This window comes from Colias eurytheme, chromosome 2 (genome assembly GCF_061535395.1).
Source record: "Colias eurytheme isolate Ceu_HAF_F1 chromosome 2, ilColEury1 Martin Lab GWU primary, whole genome shotgun sequence".
Taxonomy (NCBI): Eukaryota; Metazoa; Arthropoda; class Insecta; order Lepidoptera; family Pieridae; genus Colias; species Colias eurytheme.
In genome coordinates this window covers 7,405,537-7,424,382 of record NC_142981.1, presented here as the reverse complement: position 1 = coordinate 7,424,382, position 18,846 = coordinate 7,405,537, and the positions used below count along the sequence as shown (strand labels likewise).

The window sequence follows — 18,846 nt, the reverse complement described above, 5'->3', positions numbered from 1 at the left end:
GTTAAAAAACAGTTTAAAAAAGTTCTGTCTTGGACGTCCGTGTGTCTGTATGTGCGGATCCTTTTTCTTGTTAACACGATAGCGACCGAAATACTTTACTAATCGAGTCTTTTTTTTTCTCTTACGCTTGAGTATGCTCAGGAATAGAACCCTTTCATTTTTCAGGGTCTGATTCGATGTGGTTTAATTGTTATTAAATAAACAAAAATAATAATTAATAAATATTTATTAAAAAAAAATTATGAGGCGTGCACTTTTGGATTTTCCAAATTATTTGTAATTGTTGTGCATAATAATTTATAAATCCTATTGGAACAACTATTGATTAAGCTTTTTTTAATAAATAAAAATAGGTAAATAAATAAATATTACTTAATATAACCTACCGTTTTACTTTGCGTAGTCGGGTAAAAGTATAAATATTTAGGTACTACACCACGGTAATCTTTCCTAGTAGATATTGTATATACATAGTTAAAAAAATCCAGTTACATTTTTTTAACAGACTCATCGATAGTGTCACGTCTGTGCTGTTAGTCTATGAAAAATGGCGCGAAACGCAGAACGCGTGGTGATTTTTCGCAAAATGATAACAATATTAGTAAAATGCATGACTTACTCATAATAAGGAAACTTACTGGTGAAAAGTCACTCCTCGGGCTTTGTTTGTATTATGGGAACTGTTAAAACAATATCTAAGCAAACACGAAGGCATTTTGAACAGAGCAATAACACGTGTTGACGCGGCAAGCGGGGGGCACAGTCCGACACAGACTAAAGAGACTTGTGATTCTTACCTCTAGCTCGTGTTAAAGAGAGTGTAGTAGCGATCGCCTCTCTAGTACGTAGTACATTCTATCTCGATGGACTAGACGGAATTAAGACCAAAAGTTGTAACAACACTTTTTGCTATAGTTGTAAGCCGTTCGGCGTACTAGTGTTTCTACTTTCTTTGACTTTGTATCTCTCTCCCTCATAGAACATCGTACAGTTGTGGTACAACTTGATTCAAACTTAATGGCGGTTCGGAAGTTAGCTGCGAATGCACGAGCGCGCAGGTATCCGACCAGTTCCGGTAATATGTATCTAAAATTGTTTTCTGCGCATCAGATCGTTCGATGTTCCGAGCCGCCATTAAGTTTGAATTGTACTGTACCATCTGGTTGTCCCTCGACAACCATCTCAAGATTGTTTGTAAATTTTTAATACCTACTTTAAAAAACTAATTAATAGTAAGTACCTACAACTTTTAATTTATAATTTGATTTACAACCTAACGTTTTAAAATATTGTTATAAGAATAAACAAATTCTAGGGCAGCATTTTCAAAATATTGTTATCTCAATATCAATAATTTATAAAATATTAAATGATAAGGTTGGGCACAAACGTTAGGTTTACTGATAAGGAATTCTGATTCTGATACAAAAATGCTCTGCTGACAGATAAAATATTTCACAAGCATACATTACTTTTATTTTTTCTCAAAAACTGAATGTTTGCAGCTGAGCTTTGAGTTGAAAACCCATTATGGCTGCACATAGAAGTGCTGCGTAATTATAATTATGAAGAATTTACTGGGCCTTTAAATATAGTAATAAAATTTATATATTTTTTGTAATAAAATATTTTACAAGAAAAATATGGTTACTATAGAATATAGATATGTACACATAATATTTTATTTGTAAATGTTTGTCAATAAATATTATAACAAATCATTTTCATGTTTATTTTCACTAACATGTTCTTTCACAGGAATTAAGGCAAACATGTAAACAGGATATATTCCATTAGGAAAATTTGTTTGTTTGCATTGTTTAACTCTCTTTAATTTTGCTTGTTTAAATATTTTAGTATATTGCTTGAGACATCTTGTTACAGATGAATCAGCATCATCAGCCTCAGTTTTCCCTGAAGATGTAATATTTTCTTTAACAACAATAACACCGTTTTCTGCAAGTGTATTTCTGAAAACAAAAATAAAAGAGAACATATTAAATATCACTTGATGTTTAGTTAATTATAAAACTAATTTGTTTTAATTAGAAAATGTGCTTTTCTTTAAAAATTGTTTGTTATTGATGTTCTCAAGAAGAAAACAGTTTGAAAGTAATCCAGAACTATTTGGCAAACAAATCTGAACTATAGGAAATACTCTATAATAAGATACATTTGATAGTCTGCCCTTCAATGTCTGCCCAATAAAACTTTTGTTGAGTACCTTGGGTTCATTGTATGTACATAGGTACTTTCAAATCAGAATACTGAATAAATAAAATATGTACCTGCAAGTAATTAAGTACGAAACTAAGTCTTCATCTTTTAAATAACCTAAGACCCATTGATTCCAAATAACGTCATACTTTATTTCAGGTTGAAAATCTTGCAAGCTCGTGTGATATAATTTTCCAACATTTGAACTATTCTCTCCTACATAGTTCAATATTTCATTGAGGAATTTTTGATCAGGCTCTATAACATCTACTTTATTGAAATGAGGTAGTAACAAATGTTTCGTTATTCTTCCGATACCAGCACCACAATCAAGAGCTACTTCCCTTCCTGGACTGTTTTCCAACGAAAATAAAGACTGTAAAAACTGAGTTGAGCCTACAATATCAATATCTGATATGAACCCAAAACCTCCTAGTACACCGTCAACTGTAGCTGGAATTTCTGACCAATATTCCAAAGCTTTTTCATAATTAATCCGCTTAGACATTATGAATGTCTCATTGAGCAATTCTATGTATTGCAAAGAGTATAATAATATACAGGGTAATGTATTGATAATATATGGATTGTCAATTCAAATTACAATATCGGTATCACATTTCTTTTAAACTAAAAGTTCACAAAGCGTTTCACAAATAATTATGAATACCATGAATACCTATTAACTATTTATTTTGAACAAGAAATAATTTTGTATTGTCGACCAATACATAATTTAAAAAATAGACAATTAGACAAACTGACAAAGTAAACTGACGTTTACTCATTACTGTGTTGTCAGTCTTTGATGAAATCCTGTGAAATCAAATTATTTCCAAATTGCTCCTATATTTCCAATATATATTACTATACTCTATGGATGAAATAAAAATAGCGTTGTCCCAAATTTATTTATTTATTTTATTTATAAATACTTTATTGCACTTAAAGATAACAAAACAAGAAATACAAACACTTAAATATAACTTACACTAAGTACAATTGGCGGTCTTATCGCTTAGAGCGATTTCTTCCAGACAACCTTTGGTACAATAGAGGAATAAATACCAAAATACATAAATGGGTAGTGCAATAATAACTATGATAAAGGATACACATACATATTATATATATTGTGATATAAACTAAATAAGCAAATTTAATGATTGAAAATCGGGAATGAATGAAATTGCATCGGTCGTCAAGTGAATATTTAGTGTGTAACAATATAAAATCAAATAAACACAACAATGACAACAAACACAACGTAATTAGTAAGAGCTAGCGCGCACGAGAAAATTTGTCTCCGCAACTATTTTGTCTCTCCATACAAATTGATGGGAGAGACAAAATAGTTGCGGAGACAAAGTTGCTCGTGCGCGCTTGCTCTTAACGAAAAAATTACAAAAACAATAACGTAAACAGCGTAACAATAAAATTTGAAATGAGATGAGAAATAATCTTTATTATATTAAAATTTTACACAACTGCACATAAACGATCATATAATAATGATGAAAATGTTACAAATGACCTGTGTAGTAGTTTTTATGAATAGTGTGACCCTTGGGTACCCTTGGGTTACCCTCCCCGCACCAAAATCGGCAGAAAGTTTAGTTAGAACATATGCCAGCGTACTCCATCCATTACTTAATGATCTAAGGTTGAAAAGTAGGTTTTTAATAAATAAGCACTCTCAGAACAATTGATTTATTTAATAAATGAAATGATACCAATTTAAATTTCGCGCTGTTTATGTATGATGTGCTAATGCCAATGCTCTAAGGCGCATGCGCAGGTTTTAATTATTTTATAATTTTAATAAAATAAATAATTTAACAATTTCAATGATGGACCTATACGGACCTAACGGTAAAGAATACGATTTTGATAAAATTCGCCAATTTTGCTATGGATGAGGTGCTAAAGTGTAATTTTTTTATACCCAAAATTAAAAAAAATTATTTATAAAAAAATGAAAGGGGACCTAACGAAAAAATTGTGGGACCATAAAGGACCTAACGGAGACCTATCGATTAAGGTCATTTTTGACCCAAAATTCTATGGATGGGGTGCTAAAGTGTATTTTTTTTATACCCAAAATTTAAAAAATTAGTTAAAAAAAACTAAAGGGGACCTAACGAAAAAATTGTGGGACCTTAAAGGACCTAACGGAGGCCTAATGCCTATCGATCAAGGCCATTTTCGACCCAAAATTCCATTGATTGCGGGCTAAGTTTGCATTGGTAGGTTCTATAACAATGTTCTCTTTTACTACAATGTCAAAAAGTTAAGTTATCCAAAACTAGAGAAATCTGAAAAAATAACATGACATTTGTCATTGTCAAAAACTTGGTTCCATATTTCTTTTATGTCAAAACATTGTAGCTAAAGGTGTTCCAAAATGGTTGGTTTAAACTTTTTAATAAATCTTATTATATTTTATGAATCATAGTATACCATATTTTGCAGTGCCAACGATATTAATATTTTTATATTAAGATTTGAAGTAGTATACATATTTTACCGGCTCTATGCATTAAACCTCTTAAAACTTTACCATACGATTTTCATATAAAAGCTATACCTTGTCTCTTTGTGCGATGTTTGAATTTTATTACATTTATGTGTTTATTACTTTATATCTAAATAAGTTCATAAATTGTATATCTAATATTAAATTGCTCTAAGTTCAACTATATTTTAAGAGTTCAGGCATCAACATAACCGCATTTCGGCTAACTCGATGTGTAATTAGTTATAATTTTAATTTATATGTTATTTTAGGGGAAAGTGAAGTGTTCCGAGTTGCGTACCAAGGACAAGAAAGAACTCTTCAAACAACTAGAAGAGTTGAAAACAGAGTTGACCAATCTTCGAGTTGCTAAAGTAACTGGTGGAGTTGCTTCCAAATTGTCCAAAATGTAAGTAATCAAAAGTAATTAAATATGAATACCTAAGTGTGGCTCGTGGTATTGATGGTCATTGATTGTAATTCATTATACTTACTAATATTAAGTTTGTATTTTTGTATGTTTTTAGCTTATATTATGTAGGGTTATTTCTGGAAGTATATATTTTTCAAAATACTACTACTAAGGGCGTAGGGATGTGAAGACCCCATCGCCCGCAGATATTCCACCCGTGCAATCAGTCAACCCGCAGGACACCTTGTGGCGGGGTGTCGGGGAGTAGCGACCCCGCGGGAACCGAGTGCTCCTGGGGGAGGCCCCTGTCTTCATCTCTGGCTTGCCTTCACCGGCCGGTCGGAGTGAAGCCTGACGAGGACAGGACCCCCACCTCTGGCTTGCCTTAACCGGCCGGCCAGAGTGGAGTCGCTAGAGCTTTTAGCTTGAAGGGTGGATGCAAATCGTAAGTGGCGAGTGGGCACGTGATGCTGGACCCTCAGGGAGCGCGTGATCGTCGTTTAAAGTCCAGGGATGCCTCTCCACCCTTAGCTGCTCACAATATGTTGCCCCCTTGTCGCACTATTGCAGCGACTTATTTATATTATGCCCATACAGTGAGAGGGCGAGTCACCACCTGCCAACATATTTTTACTTTATTTTAGTAGATAGATAGGTGCCATAATTTCCCATAGTCCCCAATACCAGTCCATTTAGCATCCCAATCCATAGCCCAGTTATTAAATTTCCATACCCTGCAATAGTCCTACATCGGCCGCGGACTGCCTAGGGCTGTATCTCTATCGTGCAGTCATGGGCAGGCTGCGGCTGGTGTCCCACAACACATTAAAATTCTCGAAAGGGCCTCTGCGTGTTGGATCCGTGTCCCCACGTAAGCCTTCCAAAGATCCGGGTACCGTCCTTCTGGTGGTACCCGAGTATTATGAAAATGAGAAAGAGAGACATATTACTAATATATTTTTTAAAACACTGAAGAAGTTGTGGAATTTTTAGTGAAGAAAATAATGTAAGGACTTCACACTAAATCAACTGAATTGAGTTTGATAATACTTTGCCATGATGTAGCTTATGTAGATACTACTAAACTAAAGAAATTCTTGCCTTTGTCTTTTGCTTATCATAATCCCTAACCACCACCATCGGACCTCATTTAGTCAAAATAATTTGAGACCTGAGAAAGTATATAGAATAGTTGTTATCCTAAATATCCCACGGGAATGGTAACAATGCGAGTTATCTAATGTCTATGTCCATGAAAAACTAGTTTTCTATAACTGTCTTTTACTTTAATATCCACTATATTAACTAAAGAACATTAAAAATTGTTACTATTAATAATTAGAAATATCAACTAACTTAGTGAGAAAGTATAATTAAATTCATGATTTTATAAATTTTTGCAAAAATGTATTATCTGCTTATTACCAGAAAATATAATGCAATAAATATTATATTATTTTCCAGACGGGTGGTACGCAAGGCGATTGCACGTGTTTACATTGTATATCACCAAAAGATGAAGGTTAACCTACGTAACCATTACAAAAACAAGAAGTACAAGCCTCTAGATTTAAGGCCCAAGAAGACACGTGCTATGCGCAAGGCTTTAACCAAACATGAAGCAAAACTAAAGACAAGGAAAGAAATCAGAAAGAAGTCCCTGTTTCCACCTAGAGTGTATGCTGTAAAAGCTTAAATAAATTATTTTAAGCAACTCTCTAATTCTTTATTTATCTGCTCCTATTTCCACTCAATGCACAATGCAGGCTTAGCAAATAATAATTGTTAAGATCTCATCCTATTTTTCAAGATTTTAAATAAAATCTCCTCTACACACAATTAGAAATTGAATTTCGTGTTTAAGTGAAAGTAAACATAAATATTAACATAAAAGGGCATAAAAATTGTAAGAAAAGATTCCACTAATACTTATTATAAACAAGCTGTGCTCCGAGAGTTGTAATTTTTTCTTGGTATTAGCGCGTTCAACCAACCTAACAAACTCTTCAGTTTATTTATAGTCCGGGATCCATCGCCCATTTTTGCAAGTGATTACTATCAAGCTAATTTTTCGTGAGTAGCTTTATTTTGATGAGATGCCCAATAATTTCATGTACGAAACTCTCGATTGTGGTAGCTACCAGAGGAAACAAGGATAAAATATTTTGATTTGATGGTTCTCAAATATTAATTACTAACTGAATGTTTTTTTTTTTGTTCAATCTCAAGATAATTATCTAAATTATTCGAAAAAATATTTGTCCTACAAAATCTATGGTTTGATCAAAGAGTCCCCCTTTCCAATGTGTATCGATAACGAAGTCATCATAAATGATTACTAACCAGCAGATTTTTTTATTTTCACTTATTTAATACTTATATAATTCAACGGACATATTGTCCTACAAATTGCGTAATAAATATTTGAGAACCGTCAAATCAAAAAATTTTATCCTTGTTACCTCTGTAAGCTACCACAATCGAGAGTTTCGTACATGAAATTATTGGGCATCTCATCAAAATAAAGCTACTCACGAAAAATTAGCTTGATAGTAATCACTTGCAAAAATGGGCGATGGATCCCGGACTATTAGTATCTAAGATGAGAAAGTTTGTAAGAATTGTAACAAATAATTTTAAGGCTTTACACGCGCAAGTTTAATCGTAGTTCTGAAAAAATGTTGCACATAAATTTACAAACGCACGCATTTCCGATGTTTTGATCAGGGTTTGTAAACTCGCGATTTTTTTATGTCCCATAAGTGTCCCTTATTAAAATAGTATGGTAGCGCACCGCATTCACCGTTTTGTAAACAAGTAAAATATCGTTACCCTATGGTGTATTGATATTTTTAATTTGACCGCCTCCTTGGTACAATGGATGACGCGTGAGCGTAGCACCGAGAGGTCCTGGGTTCGATTCCCGATGGAGACGAAGAAAAAAAATGGCTCGGTCTGGTAGGACACAGAAAGCTGATCACCTACTTGTCCCTAAAGAAAATCGATCAGTGAAACGGATGTGCATCTGTCCCTTACCCCACTACACATGGGTCTTCACCTATAAGGGGTATTGAAACATGCAACACACGTCATGTGTTTCACTGATCAGTTTTCTTTACGGAAAGATGGTTATCAGTTATCTGTACCTATCGTGTCAGTCCGAGACATTTTTTGTTAGTCTCTTCCGGGAACCGAACCCAGGGCTTTCGGTTCACGTGTTGTCGACTATAGCAAGGACGCGATCGATGCCTGAAGAGAGATGAAGAGAAGGTATCTATGTCCCAAGGTAGATTAATAATGAATGAGTATAATTCCCACCCTAGTACAGATCGAAAAATTATGATTAGGGAAGGATTAGGGTTTAGTGTAGGCACGTGTAGGAGAAAAAAAAACAATCATAAGGTTTTACCATAATTAAAAAAAAAATATAATGTAGACTTATGAGATATCACACTCAAAACCACAAAAACAGTCATTCTGTTGGCAGTAGGTGGCAAAATGTAATAATTATATTATCCCCTTTTATTACTTTACAGTTTACTCTTTGTATATTATTATGTACCTACTGCATTATAGCACAAATTATATAATACGTCATAGTTCAAAATCATACAGTGGGTGAATGTACTTCGTATACGGCCATAGCAGGCAATATGGAAGCGGTGATCACGGTCGCCACCAACTCGTCTATCGTTCGTTCGTATTACACCGGCTCGAACACTGACGCGACGCGTCTGTGTATACCACGGTGTATACTGTAAATATTTAACAGAGTAGCTTTGCTCTGCGATTTTAACCGAATTGCTCCGCTCCTATTGGGCTTTGCATGATGAGAACGAAGATATCTTCGATCTCGATCTCTCGATTTTGATACCTGGCAGCTTCCTGGCGTCATTCAAAGATACAGTACGATTCAAACTTAATGGCGGCTCCGAGCATTGTACGATCAAACAATTTTAGGTATTAGCGGGACGTAAGGGACGCTGTGCGCACCCGCACTCGCACCCGCACGGTGCACCTAACATCCGAACCGCCGCGGCCGCGCCAATAAGTTTGAATCGAACTGTACCTATTGGATACTTGTAAATAAATTCCTTGAGATTGATGACTACATTTCTTTTTTGATAACCCTTGAACCCTTACACTTGACTGACAAATTATAATAATAAATTACTTACTCTACAGATGCCGTGACCAGTGACACCTTCTGCAAAGATGTTTCCCAAACTGTATGAATTTTAAATTGTGATAGAACACTTTGTTAAACAATTTTATTATTTTAATAATTTCATATGGCTTATGACAAATTTGTATCCTTAATATACTAACTATAATTTGGAAAATCCAAAAGTGCACGCCTCATAATTTTTTTTAAATAAATATTTATTAATTATTATTTTTGTTTATTTAATAACAATTAAACCACAACGAATCAGACCCTGAAAAATGAAAGGGTTCTATTCCTGAGCATACTCAAGCGTAAGAGAAAAAAAAAGACTCGATTAGTAAAGTATTTCGGTCGCTATCGTGTTAACAAGAAAAAGGATCCGCACATACAGACACACGGACGTCCAAGACAGAACTTTTTTAAACTGTTTTTTAACTAGTTTAAATAACAAAAATGACATCAAAAATATCATGAACGTTAAAAATAGTGTTTTTTCTTAATATGTGTGTGTATGTATTATCTTACAAGTGCAATGTATGATACATAAAGACATTTTAAGTTTGAAAAATCAGATGTTTTGCGCGAAGTGACAGTAGTACCCACCTCAACGCTTCGCTTATGAGGCGTGCAATATAATCTAATCAAAGTTCATCATGTTTATTTTTTTTACGACTTGGAAAGGACCAAAATTCTGATGGTAATCCTTTAGAATCTCTTTCCCTCTTTACGAATGCTGTAAATGAAGAAACACAGTTTCCAATAAAATAATTAGCTTGTCCTAAGATACACAAATCCATATGTGGATCATTTGGTGTAAATCTCAACGTTGTAATATGAAAATCTTTCAGGGCATCATTGAAATCTTCTATCATGTGATTTGAATCAGATGCAACAAAGATATACTTAATATCATTTAGTTTTTTCAGTGCACGCTTCACTTGCCTGTAACAATTAATTTTTTTAAATGATACTACTTTTCCTCATGAATGACAATATAGTTGAAGTATGAATAAATATGCCAATAGGCATAATCAAATAATTATTATAATATTCTTTATTCTTTATATTTTGAAAATAAATATTTAAAAATATTAAATGATGCAAAGCTATGACATTATTAAAATTCATAATAATTATGTTATGGCTACTTACTTAATAATTTCTTTCTTTTTGGGAAGACACATAGATGCTGTGAGCATCCCTCTTTCATTGTTATAACCAATGCATTGTGGAGCAGAAAATAATTTAGGGCTATTCTTTACATGTTCACAAGCTTTTACCCAATCTTGGCCGTTTCTTAAATGAATACCTAAGAAACCACCACCACCCATATTTTTCTTTATAAATGCTTTAGCTCTATGAATCATATTAGAGTTCCATTTAACATACATTTGTAAATGAACATTTTCTGCTTGCACAGGAAAACTGGCAGGGGCTCCTGTAAAGTAAAACAGTATAGATGTCAAATTGCCTTCAGTAATTTCAATATTTTTCTCTAAATAAATATTCTTTTAAATAATCTGTAATTGAATATTTATTACTTTAATGTAAAAAAATATACCTGTGAAGGCAAGCACGGGCCAGTCTTGAGGATTGTACTTGTTTGCCCATTTCTCCATCATAATTTTGTTATGGGCATCATAATTCAAAGGTCCATAAAATTCCGACCCAACAAAATCTATATTAAAAGTATCCCAAAATGGCCCAAATGGATTTCCAGATTTTGCATTGCAACTTTTTTCTAAATCACCAATTCTTTGGGTGTAGCAAAATGCAATTCTTTTATTTGGTGGCCAAATATCAACAGCAAAATCATGCATAAATTTTTCCATACTAATTACTTTGTGATAAGATTGTAATGATTCAATATCAAAATATGTATCAAAAGGGATTTGTAAAGACTTAATTTCTCCATATCTGTATTCAACCCATGGGGGTAAAATTAAAGTTCTATTTAAACCTTTACTAAATTGTAATGCACCCAAAAAGTGATCTGCTTGATTTCCAAAACGACCTGAAACAAGAAAAAATATTTTTTTAATAAGACACAGTTAATTATATTCAAAATATTTAATTATTCAATGGGTTCATGAAAACTTACCCATACATGGGCAATAAGCAACATATCCATTTTTATCAAAGCAAAAACTTGTAATGATTAGCTGAGTACTTATTATTAAATTACAGATTAATTTGTTATAACTCATAATATTAATATTTCTGATTTTTATAATTAAAAAAAATATTCAATAATTATTGTATCAAGGCAGGTGAGAATGGTTAACCAGTGTATGAAAAGTACAGATGAATAAATTATCTCTCTGTCCAAATTTGTAATTTTATAGAAGCATGGAATATTCAATTTTAACTGGGAAACCGGTTAAATAATAACAGTGCTATCTTAGGCTGGAGTTATAAAATAAAACACATTAAAATATTTAGAAGGAATCTTATGTTTGAAGAAACTTTGAACAATATACGTTTTATTTATAAAAAAGCTAAAATATCTCCGAAACGAAAATAAACACAGTATTGTACTTGTGGTTGTGTAAACAGAAACGGATAGAATTATGACAAATGACAATGATGAATGACAGTGACTAGACAGATTAACTATGACTAGTAAAGACTAGTAGACCACAGATATATTTTTATTTACCCCACAATTTTTTATGTGTTTTGTGTTTTTATGTCACTGACGTAGCTTGTCTATTAATAGAGAGATCAGTGTTTTACGTGCATCAATCACGTAAAAAAATCCTATTTTTCCATTAATTATGCCCGTCTGTTCCAAAGACGTTATAATACGACTAACTAGTCTGTGCATATGCATAATGGCGTAAAACACGGTCCAAGTGAGACAGTTCTTGTTTCCAACAATGTTGGAAATAAGAACTCTAATTATTATCTCTTTATATACAGGCTGTCCTAAAAAGTATTGATGAACAGAAGCTGGGAGGAAGAGGACCTAGAGGGCTATCCAAATTCCAAATCACCCCCATGTATGTTATGCGATTTTTCGTATTTTCGGAGTTACGTTTTTTTCAATTTTTCACCTATCGCCGAGTACGATGATATTTTCACTCATTGGTGACGTCAATTATTGCGCTAGATGCTTGATGTTTTTGTTTGCTAAGCTGATAGATAGTCCAATTCAGTATGGTAACATTTACTATCGTTAGATCTTTGAATTGAATAAAAAAAAGAATTAAATGCCAAGAAAGATAAAATAGTTTGGAAAATCCAAAAGTGCACGCCTCATAATTTTTTTTTAATAATTATTTTTGTTTATTTAATAACAATTAAACCACATCGAACAGACCCTGAAAAATGAAAGGGTTCTATTCCTGAGCATACTCAAGCGTAAGAGAAAAAAAAAGACTCGATTAGTAAAGTCGAGATTTCGGTCGCTATCGTGTTAACAAGAAAATCCTCCGCACATACAGACACACGGACGTCCAAGACAGAACTTTTTTAAACTGTTTTTTAACTAGTTTAATAACAAAAATGACATCAAAAATATCATGAACGTTAAAAATAGTGTTTTTTCTTAATATGTGTGTGTATGTATAATGTATTATCTTACAATTAGTGCAATGTATGATACATAAAGACATTTTAAGTTTGAAAAATCAGATATTTTGCGCGAAGTGACAGTAGTACCCACCTCAACGCTTCGCTTATGAGGCGTGCAATTACCCAGTATGTTCACCACTTCAAGGGGCCGTAAATAAATAAAATCACATAAAAAAGTTTTCCGTTTGGCATTTAAAAACTTGCTCTGTCTATTATGTAGCTACCCTGAAAATTCCATTTTATTATTCGGAAGGCTTCAATCGAAAAATTGAAATCTAAATGTGGTAAGTGCAAAAAAATGTTGAGTGGTTTTATGAAACCACGGTAAAAGTGAAACTTTATCGTACGGTTCCGAACACTGCTTTATACCTACTCGGCAGCCGACCGTCACACGACATGCGCTACACAGACCAAAAAGTTTGAGACGATGTAATAAAAGTTTCACTTTAAAATTGAATTAACATAATGATTAATAAAAACAAATTAAAACCAATAAGAAGATGTTTAATTACCAGAAATTTTTAAAATGACCCCGCTGTTGCTCAGTGCAAGTGCGACATCACCGTAAAAAGTTGTCTTTTTAAATGTCTGAATGCCCTTTTATCATTTTTAATGGTTTCTTCTGCTACTATGAATTTCCGGGTTATTTCGTCCAAATTGTGGCAGTCTCTCAAGTAGCCGAGGTCTTTTTAGTATCCCCATTGAAACAAATCAATGGTTTGGTTTTATATTTAAATCATAGAAATCTTATCACTAAAATCTCAGTTCAAAAGTATTTACAGTACTGATCATTCCACAACATTATTACAATTATTACAAAAAATTAAAAATAAAACAATCAGAATAAGGGATTATGCTTTATATTTATGACATTGTAATTTGTAGATACATCGGAACTTTCATTATGCTCTTATTCATTTTCAATTTCCCTACTGCTATCACACAGTGCTATCACCTGTGTAAATAATCATTTCATAGAAAAATTCACCTTTAAAAACAAAACAAAGAAGACTATGTATAGGCCGATTAAGGAAAGCTGGCATCTTCACAGTACTCACACATATGCAATTTTACTATACAGTATGTTCAAAAATAAATGCGACTCTAGTTTAATTATTGTAGACTTGAATTGTAAAATGAGTGCGTTGTAGATAAATATAATTATGAAAGTTCTCATAATTTATATGTAAAATTAAATTTAAAAGTAACTCAATCGATGAACTTAATTATTTATTCTCATAATCAATTGTAATATAGTATTGATAATCATTCAATTATCAAATAAGAATTAAATATCATGTCATATTCAAAATAACGATATAAACAATACAAATAACACGTGCGCTCACTCACAAGAAACAATACAAGCGAAACCCTAGCACGTAAGGCTACATTACAATAAAAGCTGTATTGTTCAGCTATGTATGAAAATTTTAACTTACGGCGTTTACATTTTGTTTACAAAACTTATTAAAATGATTACATAATTAATAAACCTAGGTAAAGTAAAAAAATATTCTTACCCGCGTGCCGCGAAGTATCTCGTCGAATATAGTTGGTAGTAGATATACCTAACGTCTTTGTTTAAATTACATCACCCAGTATTTATAAACAATTACAACATAAAAAAATTGTTGTCCCCTTCACCCTCATAAGCTAGTCTGCGAGCGAGAGAGACAGACAGACTTTTCATGATGCGTATGCACTATGACCTCACGCCGCGCGCGTCTGCACAGACACTACACATGTGCAATGTTTAAATGTGTTGACGTTCCAGCTCTTCTTAATCGGCCAATAATAGCAGCTCTATATAATTCAACACAGAGAGAACACGTGCAGTCACCACCAAGAAGCTTATATCTAATACACTGGAGATTTCAGTATGAACATTAACTTGTAACAAGAAAATATGACGTTGAATGACGCCTGTATGTTTTTTATCCCTTTCACACCTAACTTGGCAAGTTGGTGTGAATTGATGCGTGCAATCGATGCCATTGATCGAAATGTTTTGTTTATATATGATCGTTAGTAATATTATTAATTGTTGGAAAAAAAATTAAAGCTTTCGTTTCATTGATATAAAGTATGGATGAAGGTACAAACATTGACTTTTTTTAATTTAAAATGTGAATACAATTTCATTTTAGAATTCGAATCTACAAACAAATTTGTTTACAGGAATATACTTGCATTTTATTATATTTATATACTTGGTGCATTTGAAAACTAATTCACGTTCCAATTAAGCATCAGCATAATTCGGCATTGTGCGCCACTGAGTCGCATTATGCTCTGTAATTGGAAAATTTTCAAGTGTCAATTATTATTGTCAAGCTTAGTTGTCAAGTAAAATGACAGTCAATTTTATATAGAATTGACAGTTGACACTTAAGTAATAGGAATGGGTCGTCGACGCATTTTTCATCAACGAGACTAGACCGTTAAATGTCGTTCATCAACTAGTCGATCAACTAGTTAAAATCTTCGACTAGTCGATGTGTAAACTGAAACGAATTGACACGGTCGACCGACGCGCGACGATATTGGTAATCGAACGTTCGTTACCTTGAACTGAGGTCTACACTCTACATGTAAAATTCCACATTCTTACCACGAAGTTATTACGAATTATAGATTTTCAAAGAATTCAATGTCAGGGTTGTCTCTAGTAAAGAAAAAGTCAGAGCTGTTTTTTAACAATTATATATTTATCACCTATCTATTACCAAGTTTTTGTTTATGTTTTAACTTGTCGTTTTAAGTCGTTAGTTATAGTCGATATTTTAACATTATTCAATATATTATTATAGGTAGGTAATCCTTATGATATGTAATAAATTAACTGAATAAAAAAAATATCTTAGATTTTTAAGACAATTCAATAATATCAAATTAATACAAATTAATCTCCTTTTTTTTTCAATATTTCGAGCATTGATCATAGTAATCTCATTAAAAGTCAAACGGAATTAACGGTAAAAATATTGAACTATCAACTTGCGACGCGACGCGTAGTTGATAAAAACGTGTCGACTGACGAGCCGTCTACGACGAGTCGTTTAGGCGTCTACGGTGGACTATTATACGGCCACGTCGCGTCGCGTCGAAGCGTTAACCGTCGCGGACGCGTTGACGAGCGTTTCGACTCTTTTGTTTAGTCGTTGAATTCAACTAGTCCGTTGATGAACGATGGACTAGTCGAATCGTTGAGTGTACATAGACGGTTAATTTAACTAGTCCGTTGATTCAACACCCATGCCTATTAAGTAACTGTAAACGTCTCTTCAACTTCATAATTCTCATGAGATTCTGTTTATGATCCTTGAAATCTATTGAGGTTATTTTTTTTAGTTAGAAATCGTAAAAGGAATATTTTAAAATGACGATTAATTTCCGTGAATTTGACAAAGATTCTTCAGATGACTCCGACAGTAGTATAAGTGATATGAGTGAAGAAATGGAGGATGAACAAATTGACGAGCAATCTGAGAATGGTTTCGATTTTGCTTTTGATATTACAATAGAAAAAAAAAAATGCCTGTATTTCATTATTTTAGTCTGTTACCTATTTATAAGCATGTGCAGCATTTAGAATGTGTTTTAAACAACACCAAAGCTTGTTATATAGAAAATGTATAAACTACTTAGTACATTCTCTTGCCACAAAAAAACTTGATATAGAGTGCGATTATTACGATATGGTTAATACGTAATAATCATATGTTCTTTCTTAGAGTAAATAGACGACTTAATTATATTTTACTAAAATGTGATCATGATCTTTCATTGTAGATAGTGACGATAATGCAGCTAACACTGAGGAAAATCAGGAAGATAATTCTGAAGACGAAGATGAAGTGGTCAGGGCTATTAAAGCAGAAAAAAATAAACCTAGAGATCATCCACCTACCATTAATACAGAAGACTTCATAGTTGACATTTGTTTCCACCCTTCTAAAAATGTAATTGCTTTAGCGAATATTGTAGGCGATATATTGCTCTATGAATATAATAATGACGAAACAAAACTTGTAAATACCTTAGAGCTACATTTAAAAGCATGTAGAGATGTGGAATTTGATTCTGAAGGTGATACCATGTATTCTACAGCAAAAGTAAGTAAGGAAAATGTAATTACATTATACAATACTGTATATATAAACTAGCTTATTGCCCACGGCTTCGCCCGCTTTGTCTAAAACCTAATAAATTATATACTAAAACCTTCCTCTTGAATCGCTCTATCTATTAAAAAAACCGCATCAAAATCCGTTGCGTAGTTTTAAAGATTTAAGCATACAAAGGGACATAGGGACAGAAAAGGTGACTTTGTTTTATAATATGTAATGATAAAAATAGGAAATTAAAAAAAACTTAAATTTGTGTTATATTATGATAGAAGCCAGTGTGGCTTGTAAAGAATAATGTATTCTTTGGGATATGATTTATTTTATTTTTCGCTTTTTTATTTGAAAACTTGTTTTACATTTTAGGATAAAGTAATCATTGCGACTGATGTTGAAACTGGAAAACTTAAACAATGTTTTGAAAATGCACATGATGAACCAGTATACAAATTACTTAGTTTGGATAATAATAAAATAGTAACAGGTAAGTCTACACTAATATTATAAAGAGGTAAACTTTGTTTGTTTGTTTGATTGTAATGAATAGGCTCATAAACTACTGGACCGATTTTAAAAATTCTTTCACCATTCGAAAGCTACATTATCCACGAGTAACATAGGCTAGGTTTTATCCCGGAAATCCCACGGGAACGGGAACTATGCGGGTTTTTCTTAGAAAACGCGGGCGAAGCCGCAGGCGGAAAGCTAGTAGTAGGTAAAGTAGAAGTTATTTTTTATAGTCAACAATGTTTGTTATGATCCTGCATATGATCCTAAATAATATTCATGTTGTTTAGGTGATGATTGTGGAACAGTTAAACTTTGGGACATGAGAAAAGCTGATCCCGTATTTACTTTAAAAATTGGAGAGGATTACATATCTGATATGATTACAAATGAAGCACAAAAATATTTAGTTTGTGCGGGTGGAGATGGAATGCTTACATCCATTGATCTAAAAGCAAGGTAAGATTACTCTAGAAAAGTACAATTATTAATCTACTATGATTTTGTAAATACAATATTTTAATCATAAAAAATTGGTTGCATTATATTTATATCATTAACCTATTAGTGTTACATTTTTCTGTAAGACATATTTAATTTTTAATGTATTTTTAGTAAAATCTATATATCATCAGAGCAATATGAAGCAGAACTGACATGTTTAGGATTATTCAGATCAGAAACTAAATTGTTGGTGGGATCTTCTACTGGAAAATTTTATTTATTTAATTGGAAGGAATTTGGTTACCATAGTGATGAATATATTGGACAGAAACATAGCATACAGTGTATGATTCCCATAACTCAGAATATTGTTGTCTCTTCTGGAGAAGATGGCATAATAAGAGCAGCTCATATGTTTCCTCAACGCCAACTCGGAGTTGTTGGTCAGCATACCTTACCTGTAGAAAGATTGGATATAAGTCATGATGGTCAGTACATCGCCTCTAGTTCTCATAATAATGATGTTAAATTTTGGAACATTTCATATTTTGAAACTATTGATAGCCTTATAAATGTTAATGAAAAACAAAATAAAAGAAAAGATATGAGTAACAACTTACCATCAAGCTCTGTTAAAAATGCTTCTGACTTTTTCTCTGGATTATTGTAAATAGAGACATTTTAAATTATGGTATTTGTTTTATTCCATATCATATTACATGGATTTATTTTCATTTATCTAATGACTAGCTGTGCCCCGCGGTTTTACCGCGTTGCTACGCTCCTGTTGGTCTTTATAGCCTTTCTTAATAAATGGGCTATCAACCACCGAAATAATTTTTCAAATCGGACCAGTAGTTTCTACAATTAGCACGTT

At 32.8% G+C, this 18,846-nt stretch overlaps 4 protein-coding genes across 4 annotated transcripts; 2 read left to right on the top strand and 2 right to left on the bottom strand.

Annotated features, from left to right (window-relative positions):
* Positions 1 to 1,668: 1,668 nt before the first annotated feature.
* On the bottom strand, positions 1,669 to 2,752 carry LOC149910465 (N-terminal Xaa-Pro-Lys N-methyltransferase 1-B-like). Its single transcript, XM_090107982.1, has 2 exons — positions 2,289 to 2,752; positions 1,669 to 1,970 (listed from the first exon to the last, which is right to left on the bottom strand). The coding sequence occupies exons 1-2, from the start codon at positions 2,723 to 2,725 to the stop codon at positions 1,709 to 1,711; spliced, it is 699 nt and encodes a 232-aa protein (XP_089964108.1). The 5' UTR covers positions 2,726 to 2,752; the 3' UTR covers positions 1,669 to 1,708.
* A 1,783-nt stretch (positions 2,753 to 4,535) lies between these two features.
* On the top strand, positions 4,536 to 6,859 carry RpL35 (Ribosomal protein L35). Its single transcript, XM_090114089.1, has 3 exons — positions 4,536 to 4,624; positions 5,005 to 5,141; positions 6,609 to 6,859. Exons 1-3 carry the CDS (start codon positions 4,622 to 4,624, stop codon positions 6,838 to 6,840), a joined length of 372 nt encoding a protein of 123 aa, XP_089970215.1. The 5' UTR covers positions 4,536 to 4,621; the 3' UTR covers positions 6,841 to 6,859.
* Positions 6,860 to 9,948: 3,089 nt separating this feature from the next.
* On the bottom strand, positions 9,949 to 11,889 carry O-fut1 (O-fucosyltransferase 1). Its single transcript, XM_090114077.1, has 4 exons — positions 11,414 to 11,889; positions 10,874 to 11,326; positions 10,465 to 10,750; positions 9,949 to 10,254 (listed from the first exon to the last, which is right to left on the bottom strand). The coding sequence occupies exons 1-4, from the start codon at positions 11,517 to 11,519 to the stop codon at positions 9,954 to 9,956; spliced, it is 1,146 nt and encodes a 381-aa protein (XP_089970203.1). The 5' UTR covers positions 11,520 to 11,889; the 3' UTR covers positions 9,949 to 9,953.
* Positions 11,890 to 16,174: 4,285 nt separating this feature from the next.
* On the top strand, positions 16,175 to 18,658 carry LOC149910462 (WD repeat-containing protein 55 homolog). Its single transcript, XM_090114204.1, has 5 exons — positions 16,175 to 16,385; positions 16,684 to 17,006; positions 17,385 to 17,502; positions 17,816 to 17,984; positions 18,141 to 18,658. Exons 1-5 carry the CDS (start codon positions 16,271 to 16,273, stop codon positions 18,637 to 18,639), a joined length of 1,224 nt encoding a protein of 407 aa, XP_089970330.1. The 5' UTR covers positions 16,175 to 16,270; the 3' UTR covers positions 18,640 to 18,658.
* Positions 18,659 to 18,846: the final 188 nt, after the last annotated feature.